This window comes from Vicugna pacos, chromosome 33, assembly GCF_048564905.1.
Source record: "Vicugna pacos chromosome 33, VicPac4, whole genome shotgun sequence".
Classification (NCBI taxonomy): Eukaryota; Metazoa; Chordata; class Mammalia; order Artiodactyla; family Camelidae; genus Vicugna; species Vicugna pacos.
The window spans coordinates 15237293-15252201 of NC_133019.1; the positions used below are offsets into that span (position 1 = coordinate 15237293).

The window sequence follows — 14909 nt, forward strand, 5'->3', positions numbered from 1 at the left end:
GAACTATCCAACCGACATACATCCAATACCTACTTATTCACTTACTGTGTGACCAGTCAGCAAGACGGAACCTACTGTTTGACCACCCATCCATTTATCCATCCATCCAATCAACCAACCAACCAGTATTTATTGAATATTAAATATCTATTCATTCACGCAATCCACAAACATAATGAGCACCTACTATGTGTTAGGCATTGTGTAGACAGTAGGGAAGCAAAGATCGAGGCACAGGTCCTGGCGTCAAGGAGCTTAGAGTCAAGTAATAATATTACTAACTGACATTTATTCAGCACTTAATATATATGTGCGCAGCACTGTGCCAATTGCTTTACATATACTAACTCATTTGCTATGATATTCACCATGAAGAAACAGGCATAGAGAAGTTAAATTTCTCAATGTTAAGCAGCTTTTGAGTGATAAGAGTTTCAGAGTTTGAGCCTGGGAAGATGGATTGAAGAATATGTGCTTCTAACCATGACCCTGGCTCCCTGGCTTGGGTGGATGTGGATGTGAGATATACATTGTACATCCTATGGGAGGCGAAAGAGAAGATGAATTGGCTCTGCCTGGAAGAAACAGAGCCGTTGGCATTTGATCTGGATCTTAAAGAAAGTATAGAAGTCTGTGTGCTAAGGAAAGGAAAGAGAGACATCTTGAACAATGTTGGGAACTGGGGGATGTGAATACATAAGGACACTGTTTCTACCCTCCAAGAACTTTCACTCTAACAAGGGAAGTGATAAACGAACACAGATAACTTCAGCACATGATCGGCGGGGATGGATGACAAGTATGAGATGGGGTGTGATGAATCATACAAGTGGTACAAATGAAATCGGTGGAGAAGCAGAGGGAAAGGAGTCCACAGGAGGTGATCAGACATGGGATTGTGGAGGAGACGGAGCTTAGGAAAGACCTTGAATGGAGACTACATGGGGGCTCCTAAAACAAGGGTGGGGCTGGGGAGAACATTCCAGCGGGTGGGATGGCAGCAGGTGACGCAGCGGACTGGAAACCAGGTGATGCCATTTCAGGCTCCAGTGTGTGAGCAGCGAGGGAAGAAGAGTCTGGAATGATGGTGGCGGTTGTACAGGGACTTGAATGGCCATTTAGGGAGATTAGGTTTTATTTAGTAGGCAGTGGGGAGCCACTGGAAGTCTTTGAGAGGGGAGAGTGCTCATTATTCTGTTTGTCCCCTAATTTGTATGTACTAGGCGAAGGATTCCCACAAGCTTGCATCACTCAGCTCCCTTGCTGGCCAGCTTCCGGTTAGGTTCAGTCAGTGGGGGCGCTGGCAGCAGATCCAAGCATGGGGACAAAAAGAGGTCAGAAAATACCTTTTCTGCTCTGTCCTGCTGGCCTAGCTCTGTCCCTCCGGAAATCTGTATTTTTAACATTCACCCTAGGGAATTCTAATACTCAGATTCAAGTAGGTCTGGGATCATTGATCTATACTGTTTACAGATCACTTTCTCATTTAATCTTGTAACTGAAAACAATATTCTTACCCATATTTTGCAGTTGAGAAAACTGAAGCTCAAAAGGGTTGTGATGTGTCCAGGGTTGGCAACTTTCAGACAGAATAGCTGGGGTTAAAATCCACCTTTCTGATCCCATATTCAGCTTCGTGGGAGAACCAGAACCAAGTCAGAAGCCCTTCGTAATGACTGAGTCATCATGTTATTTTTCTAGGACCTGTTTCCTGTAATCTTTGCCTTGCCAAATATTGCCTGTGTATTCTCTCATGCCCACCCTCACCAGCGTCTGCCAGACACAGCCCTCTGTGCTCCCCCAGATAATCATAACCTCATAATCCCGTGGCTAAACCGGGGTTGTATATGCATGTCTTCTCTCTGATTTTCTTTAAACCTGAAAAAAAAAAAGGCAGTATGGAAGAGTGGTTACTGTGTGGCTTCTGGAATCTCTGATGTTTAGGATTCAGTAATCTCACTCACCCCCTCGCTCAACCATGGTGCCTCACCCTCAGCCAGATGATGAGGGACTTCGTTAACGGAACACCAGGACATCATTCTCTGACTGTCCCTCCCCACCAGTCTCTCCAGGTTTATCACTCACCATTCACAATTCCTTCTTAGCAATTGCTCAGTAAATTGCTATTTTCTTATAAGGGTGGGTAGGAGGAAGATGAGTCAACCAAGTAGACAGAGGTAATTGCTTGGGGGAGGAAAGACCTCTGAGGACAGAGTTTATTACATCTTTTGTCAGGCTGAGGGCAGGAAGGACCATGACTGCATACCTAACATGTTCCAGGTACTTAATGATAACAATTGAATTTAATCTTCACAACAAAATCCTATGACTTTGTATGTCTATTTTGATTTTGCTGAAATAAACTGAGGTTCAAAGAGGTGAAGGAAATTTCTCCAGGTCTCTCAACTCATGGTGGCAAAGCGAGGACTTGAACTCACATCTGTGTAATTCGGGAGCCCAGGCTCCATCTGCCAAGCCCATGACCTCTGACACGGGGGTGCCGAGATGGAGAGCCCAAGGCAGAGGGACCACTCCCGGTCCCAAGCTGTGCCCAAGGATCTCGCATCCCAGCGGGAGAGACTTCTGAGCTCGATAATGGCTTTCAAAATGTAATTTGAACTTAATGCACTGCTGTATCGTTACTGATGTCAGCCCCATTGTGGGTACATCTCTGAGGCAGCCAATTCCAGAAATTTTCAAAAGAGAATGTCTGAGCTGAGGCAACTGTTACTTTTCTGAACAAATGGGATGGAGTTTAAGCCCCCTGGCCAGGGGCTGCCATTTGTGGCCTCAGTGACTATAGATGAGATTCTAGGCTTCCAAGAAAATGTCAGGAAGAAGGTCCTCATTATTCCCTCCGGAGTGACACAGAGAACAGTGCTGAGGGTCCCTCTGTTCCCATGCTGCCCACCCCCCACCCCATCATGGTAGAACAAGGCTGCCAGCATATGCATGCGAATCTTTGATTGCACCTGGGCTGAATTCCTCATGTTAATAAAAAGAAATATTGGAAGAAAGAAAAAAAGGACATATAATAAACATTCTTCAGGCTAAGTGATGAGAGGTAATCTTGTTACAGATTGCTGGCACCTGGGGACACCGAGTCAAATCACAATTCAACCCTCATCTGACTGGATACAAAGAAAATGCTTAAAATAGACTCAGATGGGGGCTTCACTTACCTTCCTCCCAATTTCTGACATTAATCTCCCCTCCCTTTCCCTCCCACACCCAAGCTGTCACCAAGGGGTTCCGCTGAGTTCCCTGCAGGGAGCCACCGTCCCTCCTCCTCTCTGTCACTCGAGCCACACTCAGCAGTCCTGCCCCAGAGGCAGGGTTCAGACCCTGTGCTCCGGAGGCAGGTGTGTGACCCACTCCACAGGAAAATGTCTGCTTTGTCACCTCTGGGCTGTAGCCCGTGCTCCTCTGAGATTTCTGACAGCCACAAACTGAACCTCAAAGCAGCTTGTTTGGAATACTCATTTTTTTTTAATATGATGGTGGGACCAAATCAGTTTGTGTATCCAATGTTGAGAAACTCCCTCTTGGAGCACATCAGCCTGGAGAGGCCCTCCCTCTGGGACGTGGGGCTCAAGGGCCCTTAGTGCCGTTGTGTGGTGTGGGGGGTTTGGCGTGTGTCCTTGGGAAGTGACTGGAGCAGGTAAGAAAAGTGTTGGGTGAACAAGGGAGTGGCTCTGTGTCCTCAGGCTGGGCACACAGGGTGGAGAGAGCATGGGTTTAGTCTCTGCTGTGCCAGCCCTGGCCTCCTAGGACTCTCATCAGAAGCAGAGCAACACCCTACATCCTTGCGGGAGCCTGTGTTGTAGTCGTGCTCAAGATCCGGCTGTGGTACCCAAGGCCTTGCTACCCACCACCACTCCATCAGTCCATCATCTTGTCCATCTTTCCATCCACCTGGCCTTATATGTTCTCCAGATTGGTCAAAAACATCCTTTTCAGGAGAGTCCAAACTTTGATGAAGGTTATAAAGCTCTTCAGCCCGGTCCCTGCCTCCCCTCCAGCTTTGTCTTTCCTGACCCTCTGCTTCACGGTCTACACCCTGTTGAACTGGCCACACTCTCACCTCCAACATCTTGTCCCCTCTACCTCACATTTCCTCTACTTTGACTTTTTTGCCAGGTCCATCTCCCATTTACCCTTCAGGCTTGAGTTGAGATGTCACTTCCTCCAGGAAGCCTTCCCTCACATCCTCCCCATTGCCCACATCTGGGTAAATGTCCTTCCTCATCCATGCTTCCTTGGCATCTTGAGTTTATCCCATGAGGATACTTGGCACCCTATAGGGGAGGCCATGAGTGTCATCTCAGGTTGGACAGGTCTGTTCATGGTCTGTGTCCCTGGGTTTTAGCTGAAATCTCTCAGAGTGATTCCCTGAAAGAGGGTCTTCATAGAAGAGGCTGCTTCTACTCGTGAAGAAAACCTTTCAGAAAACCCGGTTGGTCCTGAGTATCACAGGGGTTCAGGAGTTGGAGAATAGGGGAGCGTGATGTTTAATTTTATGTGTCAGCTTGACTGGGCCAGGGGACGCCCAGATATGGCAGAACATATCTGGGTGTCTGTGAGGGTGCCTGCAGAGGAGATTAGCATTTGAACTGATAGACTGAGTAAAGAAGACAGCTTCTATTTATCTGAATAAAGAAGAAAATGCTAATTTGAAAAGATACAAGCACCCCGATGTTCTTTAACGGATGAATGGGTGAAGATATGGTGTATATATACATATACACATGCAACAGAATACTATTCAGCCATAAAAAAGATGAACATTTTGCCATTTGCAACAACATGAGTGGACTTGGAGGGTATTATGTTAAGTTAAATAAGTCAGGTAGAGAGAGACAAATAGTGTATGATATCACTTATATGTGAAATCGAAAAAAAAAACCAAACTAGTGAATATAAGAAAAAAGAAACAGACTCACAGATATAGGGAACAAATAAGTGGTTAACAGTGGGGAAAGGGGGTGGGAAGGGGCAAGAAATGAGTAGGCGATTAAGAGACACAAACTACTATGTATAAAATAAATAATCTACAAGGACATAAAGGACAGGGAATTTAGCCAATATTTTATAATAACTATAAATGGCATATAACCCTTAAAAATTGTGAATCACTGTATTGTACATCTGAAATTTATATCAAGTATTCCTCATCAACTGTACCTCAGTAAAAAAATAAATGAAACAAATGACGAGTGAGCAAGCTTTAAGAAATGCCACTTTAAGGTAGCAGCATAAAAAGTGTGAGCAATTTTTAAGAAAGACTTGGTATTCATAATTCTATCTAACATGTAAATAGATGCAATGTTACAGAGAATTGAATAAGCAGATTGTATAATGATAGAAATCCCTTCCCTTTTCTTGGCGTACCAGGGACGGATTCCTTGACCTTGATCATTTGGTTTCCTTGTGGGGATAGATTTCAGAGCAGACCCATGTGGCATTGGAATTCACATATGAGGAATATGTAAGTACCATGTGTAGCTCTATACCAGCCATGTAAGGGGGGAGACTACATGTTGGCTAAGAGAAATCATTCCTTTAAGCTACTGTCCTAAGTTGATTGATCCATAGATTAATCCTGGAAAGAAAAAAAGGGTGGATCTAAAACAAATTAAAAAGGAGAATTTAGCAAAATGTTAAAACACACACACACACACAAAAAAGAAAGAAAGCTGGCCCTCACCAATGCTGGTGGGCATCACCCAATCCATGGAGGGCCTGAACAGAACAAAAAGGTGGGCGATGGAAGGGTGGATTCACTCTCTGCCTGACCCGAAGCATCCATCCTCTCCTGCCCTCGGGCATCAGTGCTCATGGTTCTCAGGCAGGACTTACAGAAGCAGCCCCCCAGTTTGCAGGCCTTCAGATTTGGACTGAATTACACCACTGGCTTTCCTAATTCTGCAGCTCGTAGACAGCAGATCGTGGACTTCTCAGCCTTCAGAATTGAGTGAGACAATTCTTGTAATAAGTATCTCTCTTTCTCTCTCTCTCCTACTGGTTCTGATTCTCTAGAGAATCTTGACTAATACAAGAGGAATGTATATTTGTCCTTTGGTGCACGTCTTGAGTTTGGCATCCTGGCCAGTCTACCCCTCTCTGGGCTCTGCATTCAGATGGAGTGGAGAAAGTCATCACTCAGCCCTCATTTCAGCCATTCAGCGACTCGAGGGTCCTTCCTGAGCAGGAAGAGTGGGAAAGTGGGAAATCTCAAGGAGATATTTTGGGCAGGGCAGTGGAGGGGGAGGCAGGCAATCCCACTGCCTGATGGCCTGGGTTTGTTGGTAAATGAACCATCTCATGACAGGTTTGGAGCTTGTCTTCTCTGTCCAGGTATAATTTCAAAGCCTGTTGGAGCAGAGAATCCCGGGACAGAGGCAGGAACATGTCACCAGTTTTTACAGCAGAGCTATCCCTGGAATTTTAATTACCTTATCTTCACACTATTATATATTTACATATCCTAATGACGAGATTACACATTTCAATTAGTATGTAATTATGAGTTCTATTACTTAAAGAAAAATACTTGGGGATAATTACACAATCATGAAATACAATTAGAAAATGACATAGAATTAAACTTCAAAAAGCTTTTGAAACACTCCTCCCCCCCTCCCACCCCACCCTCCTGTACAAAGATGTCTCATATTTATTCTCTCTCCTCTTTCTCTTCTTCCAGTACAAGGGCAGCCCAGTCCAGTCCAGTGTGCATTGGGGTGGATATTCCCCAGGGGGGTGCAGGGAACTTGTATCTTGGGGATGCAAGCCCTTAGGACCTCATGGGGGTTCAGGATCATCTCTTGACTTCGGGAGCTCTACCTGAGGTTGTGGTCCTTCCTGGCTGCCCCATCTGCTGGGAGGGCAGAAAGGGAGGGGGTGAGGTGGGACCCGGCGATTGCAGGGGCTGCAAATGTTGCAGGAAGGCTGGGCTTGATGCAGGTATGTTATGAGAGGTCACCTCTTAACATGGTGATAGCAGCTGTCTGTTGTGGAAACATCTTCACTTTCCCCAGCTCCTTCACTCTCCAGCACCATCTGATGAAGGAAGACAACAGGTTAAGTGTCCTTGCTTCTCTTTGGGAACTCCTTCCTTTAATCTGTATGTCTCCACGCTCCTGGGTTTTGTCTTTCGTCCTCTGGTTTCCCTACTCGGTCTTCTTTGTTGCTGCTTTTTCTATTTAGCTCACAGCTTAAATTTTATTGTTCTCTAGAGTTCCATCCTCTCTTCTGTTCTTCTTCTTCTTTTTTTTTAATCTCTCTTTGGCAATTCAAGTGGGATGGAAGGAGCAGGTAGAGTGAGGTTGGGTGGTGGCAGAGAAGGCAGTCAGCCGGTGCTAGGAAGGCTGTTTACAAGCCCGTTTTCCCTTCCCCTGGGGCATATACTTAGAGCATCTTTCTCAGAATTCCCTGCAGTTAATATGTGTGGCATGTGTAACTGTGGGCAGAATAAGGTAACCTACTTCCAGGCTTGGCCCGTAACACTCCCCTGTCAACCCCTTAATTTCTCTTTCGTCATCTGCTGGCTGATTGTTCATATCCCAGATTGCCTTCAGAGTCACTGAAGAAGGCAAGGACCTCGCCACCTCTAGACCACGTGTCACTTTCCTCTTGCTGCTATATAGCGTTTGAGCAAGAAAAACTTTCATTGTATTAAATGGTTGAGATTTCTGGGCTTATTTGTTATAGCAGCTGCTTGTAAACTAACACAGCCTTACCAATATGAACTGCAACTTGAACCCTAATATTTGTATTGGCAGTATGTCTATTGTCTTTTCTGGTTAAGTCTCAATAGGAAGCCAACTTATATTCAGAAGTTGGTAGAGTTGGTTAATACAATGGACGTCTTAGTTGCCTACCTGCCAATCCCTCTCCTTTTAGTTTGGCAACTGTCTCGGTTTCGTTCAGGTCCCCACCTCTTGTCCACACAGCCCACATGCTTGAGGGGAATCTGCCCTTACCTTTGGCTCCAAGGTTGGCGTAAGAACAAACCCAATCCCTCGGCTTTGGGAATCCAGGCCAGTGTGAACCAGTTCTGGCCTCAGGATTCATTCAGGAAGGGCTGTGACCCAGTTCAGTCCAGTGAGAAGAGGGCAGGTTTACTGGGGTCTGCTTGGAACGATGCTTCTTTACTTTTGAGAAAGAGCCACGGAAGCTGTGTCACTGATGAGTCCAGAGTTCTGAAACAGAAAGGCAAGGATCCAGACCCCGGCCAAGCAACGAGCATGGGGAGCACGCCAGCCCCTCGGCTCCCAGTTCCCTGGTCCCTGGGCAGCTGGGCGCCTACTGAGACTCATTCACTACCTCCTCTTGCTATGCTTCCAAGCTCACCGAGGATACTAGCTTAGGATGCTTTTGACCAAAAGTATCAGGAAACCCAACTTAGAGCAACTGAAAACAGTCACAGGGATTTATTTGATAATGTAACTGCAAAAGGCTGGGGGTGGGACAGAATTCAAACATAGGTATAAATACTCATTTATTGGCTTAAATCCCTTCATTGGCTCTTCTTTGCTGCTAGAGAGTAAGACCCCAAATTCCTTAGCCTTCAAAGGCCTTCACATCTGGCCCTGACCACCTGCCCCAACCTCTTCTTCTGCCAGGATACTCCTCACGCTCTGCTTGTCGGTCCTGCTGAGTGACTTGCTCTTCTCTGAGAACATGATGCGCTATCATAACGCAGGACTTGTCTACACAATTAGCTCCCTGTCTAAGAAGTTTGTACTCTACTCTCTTTAACTCACGAGCACTCCTTCATTCTTAAGCCCTCCCTCGAGGGTCACCTCCTCCACCCACCTTCCCTCACCTTCCCTCACCTTCCTCCCACCCTGAGCAGCCTTCATCTTGTACTCACTCCCCAGCGCTGCACCCTTCTGCACGCCCTCCTTAGCTCACGGCACTGCGCTTCTTTGTTTGCATGCTCGTCTCCTGCACTGGGTGGCGAACACCTTTCAGTCATCCCATCAACACGCATTTATTGAACGCTCCGCCTGTGCCAGACCCTGTGCTGGGTGTTGGAGACAAAGAAATAAACCGTCCTAGATGACATTCAAGCACTCCTTACGACAGGCCTGAAAGCACTTTGCAGACATTAACTTAAAGAGCAGTCATTTGTTGGGAGTCCTGGAGAGAATGTGACCTATGTTGGCCACACCTGGGAGCAACAGTGAGGTGCCCATGCCCTCCCCAAGAATTTGGAAATAAGGGAAATACAGCCGCTGTAACAAGAATTAAGAAATAATAGACACCATACTATTATTTTTGCAAATTTAGTTAGTTGATTTTCTACCTTATTTGATTTGTGAAAAAAGATTCAATAGTGATAAAATTTTGCAAATAACTAAGCACTACACCAGTGTGAGTTGTTATAACTATGTGTGTATCTAAGGTGCCTTAGTGAACATCTATTTTTGCCTTAAAAATAGATGCACTTCATTTTTATTCCTTTTTAATTGAAGTACCATCAGTTACAATGTGTCAATTTCTGGTGTGCAGCGCAATGTCCCAGTCATGCATATACATACATGTATTCATTTTCATATTTTTTCATTAAAGGTTATTACATGATATTGAACTTAATAATTTCCTGCACTACACAGCAGAAACTTTTTAAAATCTATTTTTTATATATAGTGGCTAGCATTTGTAAATCTCAAACTCCCAAATTTATCCTTTCCCACCCCCTTGCCCCAGTAACCATGATTGTTTACTGTCTGCAAGTCTGTTTCTGTTTTGTAGATGAGTTCATAGTGTCCTTTTTTTTTTTTTTTAGATTTCACATATGAGTGATATTATATGGTATTTTTCTTTCTCTTTCTGGTTTACTTCACTAGGAATGCCGATCTCTAGGTCCATCCATGTTGCTGCAAATGGCATTATTTTATTATTTTTCTATGGCTGAATAGTATTCCATTGTATAAATATACCACAACTTCTTTATCCAGTCATCTGTCGATGGACATTTAGGTTGTTTCCATGTCTTGGCTATTATATATACTGCTGCTATGAACACTGGGGTGCATGTATCCTTTTAAATTAGAGTTCCCTCCAGATATATATGCCCAGGAGTGGAATTGCTGGATCATATGATAAGCTTATTTTTAGTCTTTTGAGGAATCTCCATACTGTTTTCCATAATGGCGGCACCAAACTATATTCCCACCAGCAGTGTAGGAGGGTTCCTTTTTCTCCACAGCCTTTCCAGCATTTATCATTTGTGGACTTTTGAATGATGGCCATTCTGACTGGTGTGAAGTGATATCTCATTATAGTTTTGATTTGCATGTCTCTGATAATTAGTGATAGCATTTTTTTTTTGTGCCTATTGGCCATCTGTATGTCTTCATTGGAGAATTGCTTGTTTAGGTCTTCTGCCCATTTTTGGATTGGGTTGTTTGTTTTTTTCTTATTAAGTTGTATGAGCTGTTTCTATATTCTGGAAATCAAGCCTCTGTCAGTTGCATCATTTGCAAATATTTTCTCCGATGCTCTATGTTATTGCTTTGTTTTACTTATGGTTTCTTTTGCTGTGTAAAAGCTTATAAATTCAATTAGGTCCCATTTGTTAATTTTTGCTCTTATTTCTATAGCCTGGGTAGACTGCCCTAGGAGAACATTGCTGAGATTTATGCCAGAGAATGTTTTGCCTATGTTTTCTTCTAGGAGATTTATCGTGTCTTGTCTTATATTTAAGTCTTTAAGCCATTTTGAGTTTATTTTTGTGAGATGCACTTCTTAAAGCTGCTCATCCTGTAGAAGTTCTCAACTGCCCAAGAAAATACTGTTGCTGTGATGGGGGTCCAAGGTCTTTGGTTGAGTCTTGATTCCTCTTGGCCCCTGAGACATAGACTGTTGCTGCTTAAGTGGATCATTTGCCTTCATGGGAAGAGTTTTAGCTTCCTCTTTTCTCTCAAACTTTTCCATCACTCCTTCAGGCCAAATGATCCCAAGCCCCAGTCTCTCCAGCTTTCAAGAGACCCAAGGGGTTCTGAGTTCCCACATCTATGCTTCCTAGGGATGTCATTCTTAGATTTCACCTACCCTTCCTCTGCCATCGGCCCACATCTCTCTTCATACCCAGAGGCATCGCGCCACTGGAGGGGACTTCAGCCTCTTCAGGGGTTCCTGAAAGCTCTGAAATTGAGTGTTTTTTGTTTGGCTTCCTAGTATTTGTGAAAGCAAGGCACCCCTTGCTTCTAGGTCTCAGATCAGAATAATGGCTTGCATAGACTCCCCAGGGCAGGCACAGAACAGAATCGCTCACTTGATTTTTTTCCCCCATTTGATATTTCTCTCCTTCCTACCAGTTGATGAAAACTTTTTAATTCTACTGCAAGCCATTGGGGGAAGAGTGGCCCTGTTGCTTCCCTAGGGTTACCCTGCTGGCTGAGCTTCTCTGCAGGGAGGGGAGAGGGTGGGCTGGGAATGGGACGCAGGGCTGGCTCTGGGGAGCTCACAGCCCTTCTGCTGCTGTGATGGGAGTGAAACAGATGCTCCCCTGAGGGTGGCTGGAAGATAAAAAGCTGCTGACATGCTGGTGAAGACTAGGGTGACAGGCCACTGCGGGAGTTTCAAAGCCAGCCCAGGAGGGAGATGGGGAAGGTAATCCTCAGGCGATAGTTATTTGAAATACTTGACCCCCAAATTCACGGTGCTGGCCGTGCCCCCGGACTTACCGTTCAGGGGGTCCAGCTGGCTATGTTTGGGTCCCAGTGCCCTGCAGGCAGCAGGCTGCCCACGTGCTTGATTTTGAACTGAACAGTCAGTCTGGTGTTTGATGTGGTTAATGTCTGGTGGAGACTATATTGAACATGTACTGGTCTGTCTGCTTTTTAATCAAATTTAGTGTGGATTTGATTTCGGCACGGCGTGATCTGAGCGCCCACAGCCAGTGCCTTTGAACGTACAATGTAAGCTGCGGGAGGAATGGCTGTCAGTCTGCTCTCCAGCCCTGCTGCTTGGGTTTGCTGTCGCATTTTTTATCCAGCGTGACTAGGTATTTATTTGCGGTTGGGAACCATCTGTCACCTCGAACAGGGAAGGCATGCAAACTCCTACAGCAAGTTCTCTCTTGTCATACTCACTTTCTGGCTGGCGATGGGAGGTGAGGAATTCCAAATGTTCGTATCTGGGGCCAAGCTTCTGGGGTGCTTTGCCAAGGGTGCCGGAGTCCTCTGCGTATCTTCTTTAAATAATTAAGATAAGTTATCGGCGAAAACTTTTGGCTGAGAAGATGAGTAAGGTCAGCCTCGGAGAGAGCCCTTTCGAGGAAGGAGATCAGGGCAAATCAGGCGTGGACTGAGATGAAATGCCAGTCCCTGAACAGAAAGTGAGGACCAGGCGGAGGTCTCGCAGTGGAGAAGGTGGTTTGCAGGCTGAACAACTTCAGTTCATGGTTAGACTTCAAAGACCTTCAAGGTCAAATTTTCTCCCTTTTTTGTTACGTTTTTTCCCTACACTGAGGAGGAAACAGGGGCCTAGAGAATTGAGATGCATAGCCTGAAGTCACATAGCTAATTAGTTAAGGTCAACGGAAAGCTGACTGTATCTCTGTGGGGTTGGGAGTAGAGGCAGGAGAGAGGGCGATCCTTTAAAGGGAACCTCAAAGGGTGGCAGTGGGCTTGGTGGAGGATGCCCCAGCAGGCAGAGGGGAGCCGGGCTTTAAGCATGAAGGAATGTATGGCTCCTTTTCATCATCTTGGCCTCTGTTAAGTTCTGGGGATTTTCTAGATAAAGACTTTTTTGTTTTTTGGGGTTTTTTTTGCTGGTGGTAACTTGGGAAGTTTTCTTTAAGTAGGTAAAATTAAGGAACTCTACAGGAAAGAATGCAGTGACTTCTCAAAACAGGCTCAAAGGAACACATTTAGACCTAGGCTGATACTGACCACTGAATTACATCTCTAACCCTCACAGTGTATGTCAGGAGGTTTAGTGGGTTGAATGGTGGCCCCCAACAGATACGTCTATGTTCTAACCCCTGAACACGTGAATTTGACCTTAGTTGAAAAAATGGTCTTTGAAGACATGATTAAGTTCAGGATCTTGAGATAAGGTCATCCTGGACTTAAAGGGCCCTAAATCCAATGACAAGTGTCCTTATGAGAGAAAGGAGAGGGAGGCTTGAGACACACACACATATGAGAAGGCCATGTGAAGACGGGGCAAAGACCGTCATGATGCTGCCGTTAGCCAGGGCCACCTGGAGCCATCAGATGCTGAAGGGTCAAGGAAGGATTCTCCCCTAGAGGGGTCATGGCCCTGCTGACAGTTTGATTTCAGACAACTGGCCTCCAGACTTGTCAAAGAATAAATTTCTGTTGTCATAAACCACAAGTTCTTTACAGCAGTCCTAGGAAGTTAATACTGGTGTTGTGGGGGGGGCCTTTTGATTTCTCTGTTTCATCTGAAGCCTTAACTTTCTGTTACCTGTGGACTTCAGCACCACTGAGTCTAAATCAGACCATCTCTGACTCTAAATCTACGAATCTAAATATATATATACATATTTATAATCACATGCAGCATATAGTAAGGGCTCATTAAATGTACCCTACCCTGATTTCCCCTTTGAAAATGTCAAATTAGTGGGGTCACCAAGTAATTTATTGCTCAAACGGAACCATTTTAAGAATGAAAGGGAGGCGGTTGATAATTACACCAGGAACAGGCTCCCCATGAAAACTGGCCACCCCGTGGGAGGACCCTCAGTTTACACATCAGGGTATGGATAACAGGTTCAGGTTCTCGTCCTGTTAGGAAGCCATGAAAGGCTTTAGGCAAGAAACATGTCGACGACTCACTGGGATCTTTCCAAACAACGAACTGGAAGAAAAATAAATCACAGGAAAAATACACATGCATCTTTTGGCCATTCGAGCCCTGCTTTAAGGGATGGTCATTCTCCCAAACTGAAGGGTGAGGAAGTTCCCATTTGCCCCCCTGGTTTACTCCTGTCTGCTCAGTGCTAGGCCACCATAACCTGGATGCCTATGAGCAAACAGCAGGGGACAGAGGCTGGGAAGAATCGAAGAGCCACAGGAAGGATGGGCAGTTTTCAGAGACGACCTGTCCTCCAGCCTCGGGCCAGTCAGGCAGAGACGCTGCCCTCTGCTTTTCCACTGGCCTTTTTCTCTGCAAGAAATGCCCAGCAAACTCCAAGTGTTGAAACTCAAATGTCCTGTCGATGGTTCCTGCACGCTCCAGATCCCTTTTTGAAATGAATATGAAAACTTATACATTGAACTTCGAGGACATGTCTCAACATCCCAGAATTTTGAGGTAGCTGCCTCAGCTGTTCAGTGTTTGGTCCCCAGTCAGCCATTTTCCATATTCAGTGGGTCCTGAGGCTGGACAGGACTTTCCAATAAAACAAGTTGACTCTATGAACCAAGGGCCACGGGTCCCCTCCTTCCTAATTGAAGCCCCTTTACAAAGACCACAGGGAAACCTAGTGATTCTGCAAAACTGGGTTTTTTAAAACACGTTGAGAAAGGAAGCATCATCCTGACAGAGTCTAAGTCGTGGCTCAAAAGGAGAAGGTTAGTGGGCTTTTGTGATCGGATGGTTTTAAGGGAGAAGTTAGTGAGGTCTGGGCAAGGATTGGTTAGAAGTAGTCAACCAAGGGACCTGTTGGCATGGTCAGTGGTTTCATCTTTGGAACTTGAGTTCGTATGGAATTCCTGTTAAATCATTTCCCCTATGATCTTATTATGAAGCCTCAGGTCTGTGTGAGCTGGTGTTAATATATTTTGATCTTAGTTTGTATTTCAAAACATGGTTTCATAGAATGCATCTGTTTCGCAAGTCATAGTAAGATTTATGTATATATATGTGTGTGCGTGTGCGTGTGTATAATCAGTTTATAATGTGTCAATTTCTGGTGTATA

The 14909-nt window shown here is 45.1% G+C and overlaps 1 protein-coding gene across 1 annotated transcript in view; it reads left to right on the plus strand.

Annotated features, from left to right (window-relative positions):
* TMPRSS5 (transmembrane serine protease 5) overlaps positions 1–8763 on the plus strand; it is a 45033-nt gene extending 36270 nt beyond the window's left edge. Inside the window, exon 14 of the mRNA XM_072953815.1 lies at positions 8628–8763. Within this exon, the coding sequence (XP_072809916.1) occupies positions 8628–8763 (136 nt within the window). The remainder of the gene's footprint in view (positions 1–8627) is intronic.
* The last annotated feature ends 6146 nt before the right edge of the window (positions 8764–14909 follow it).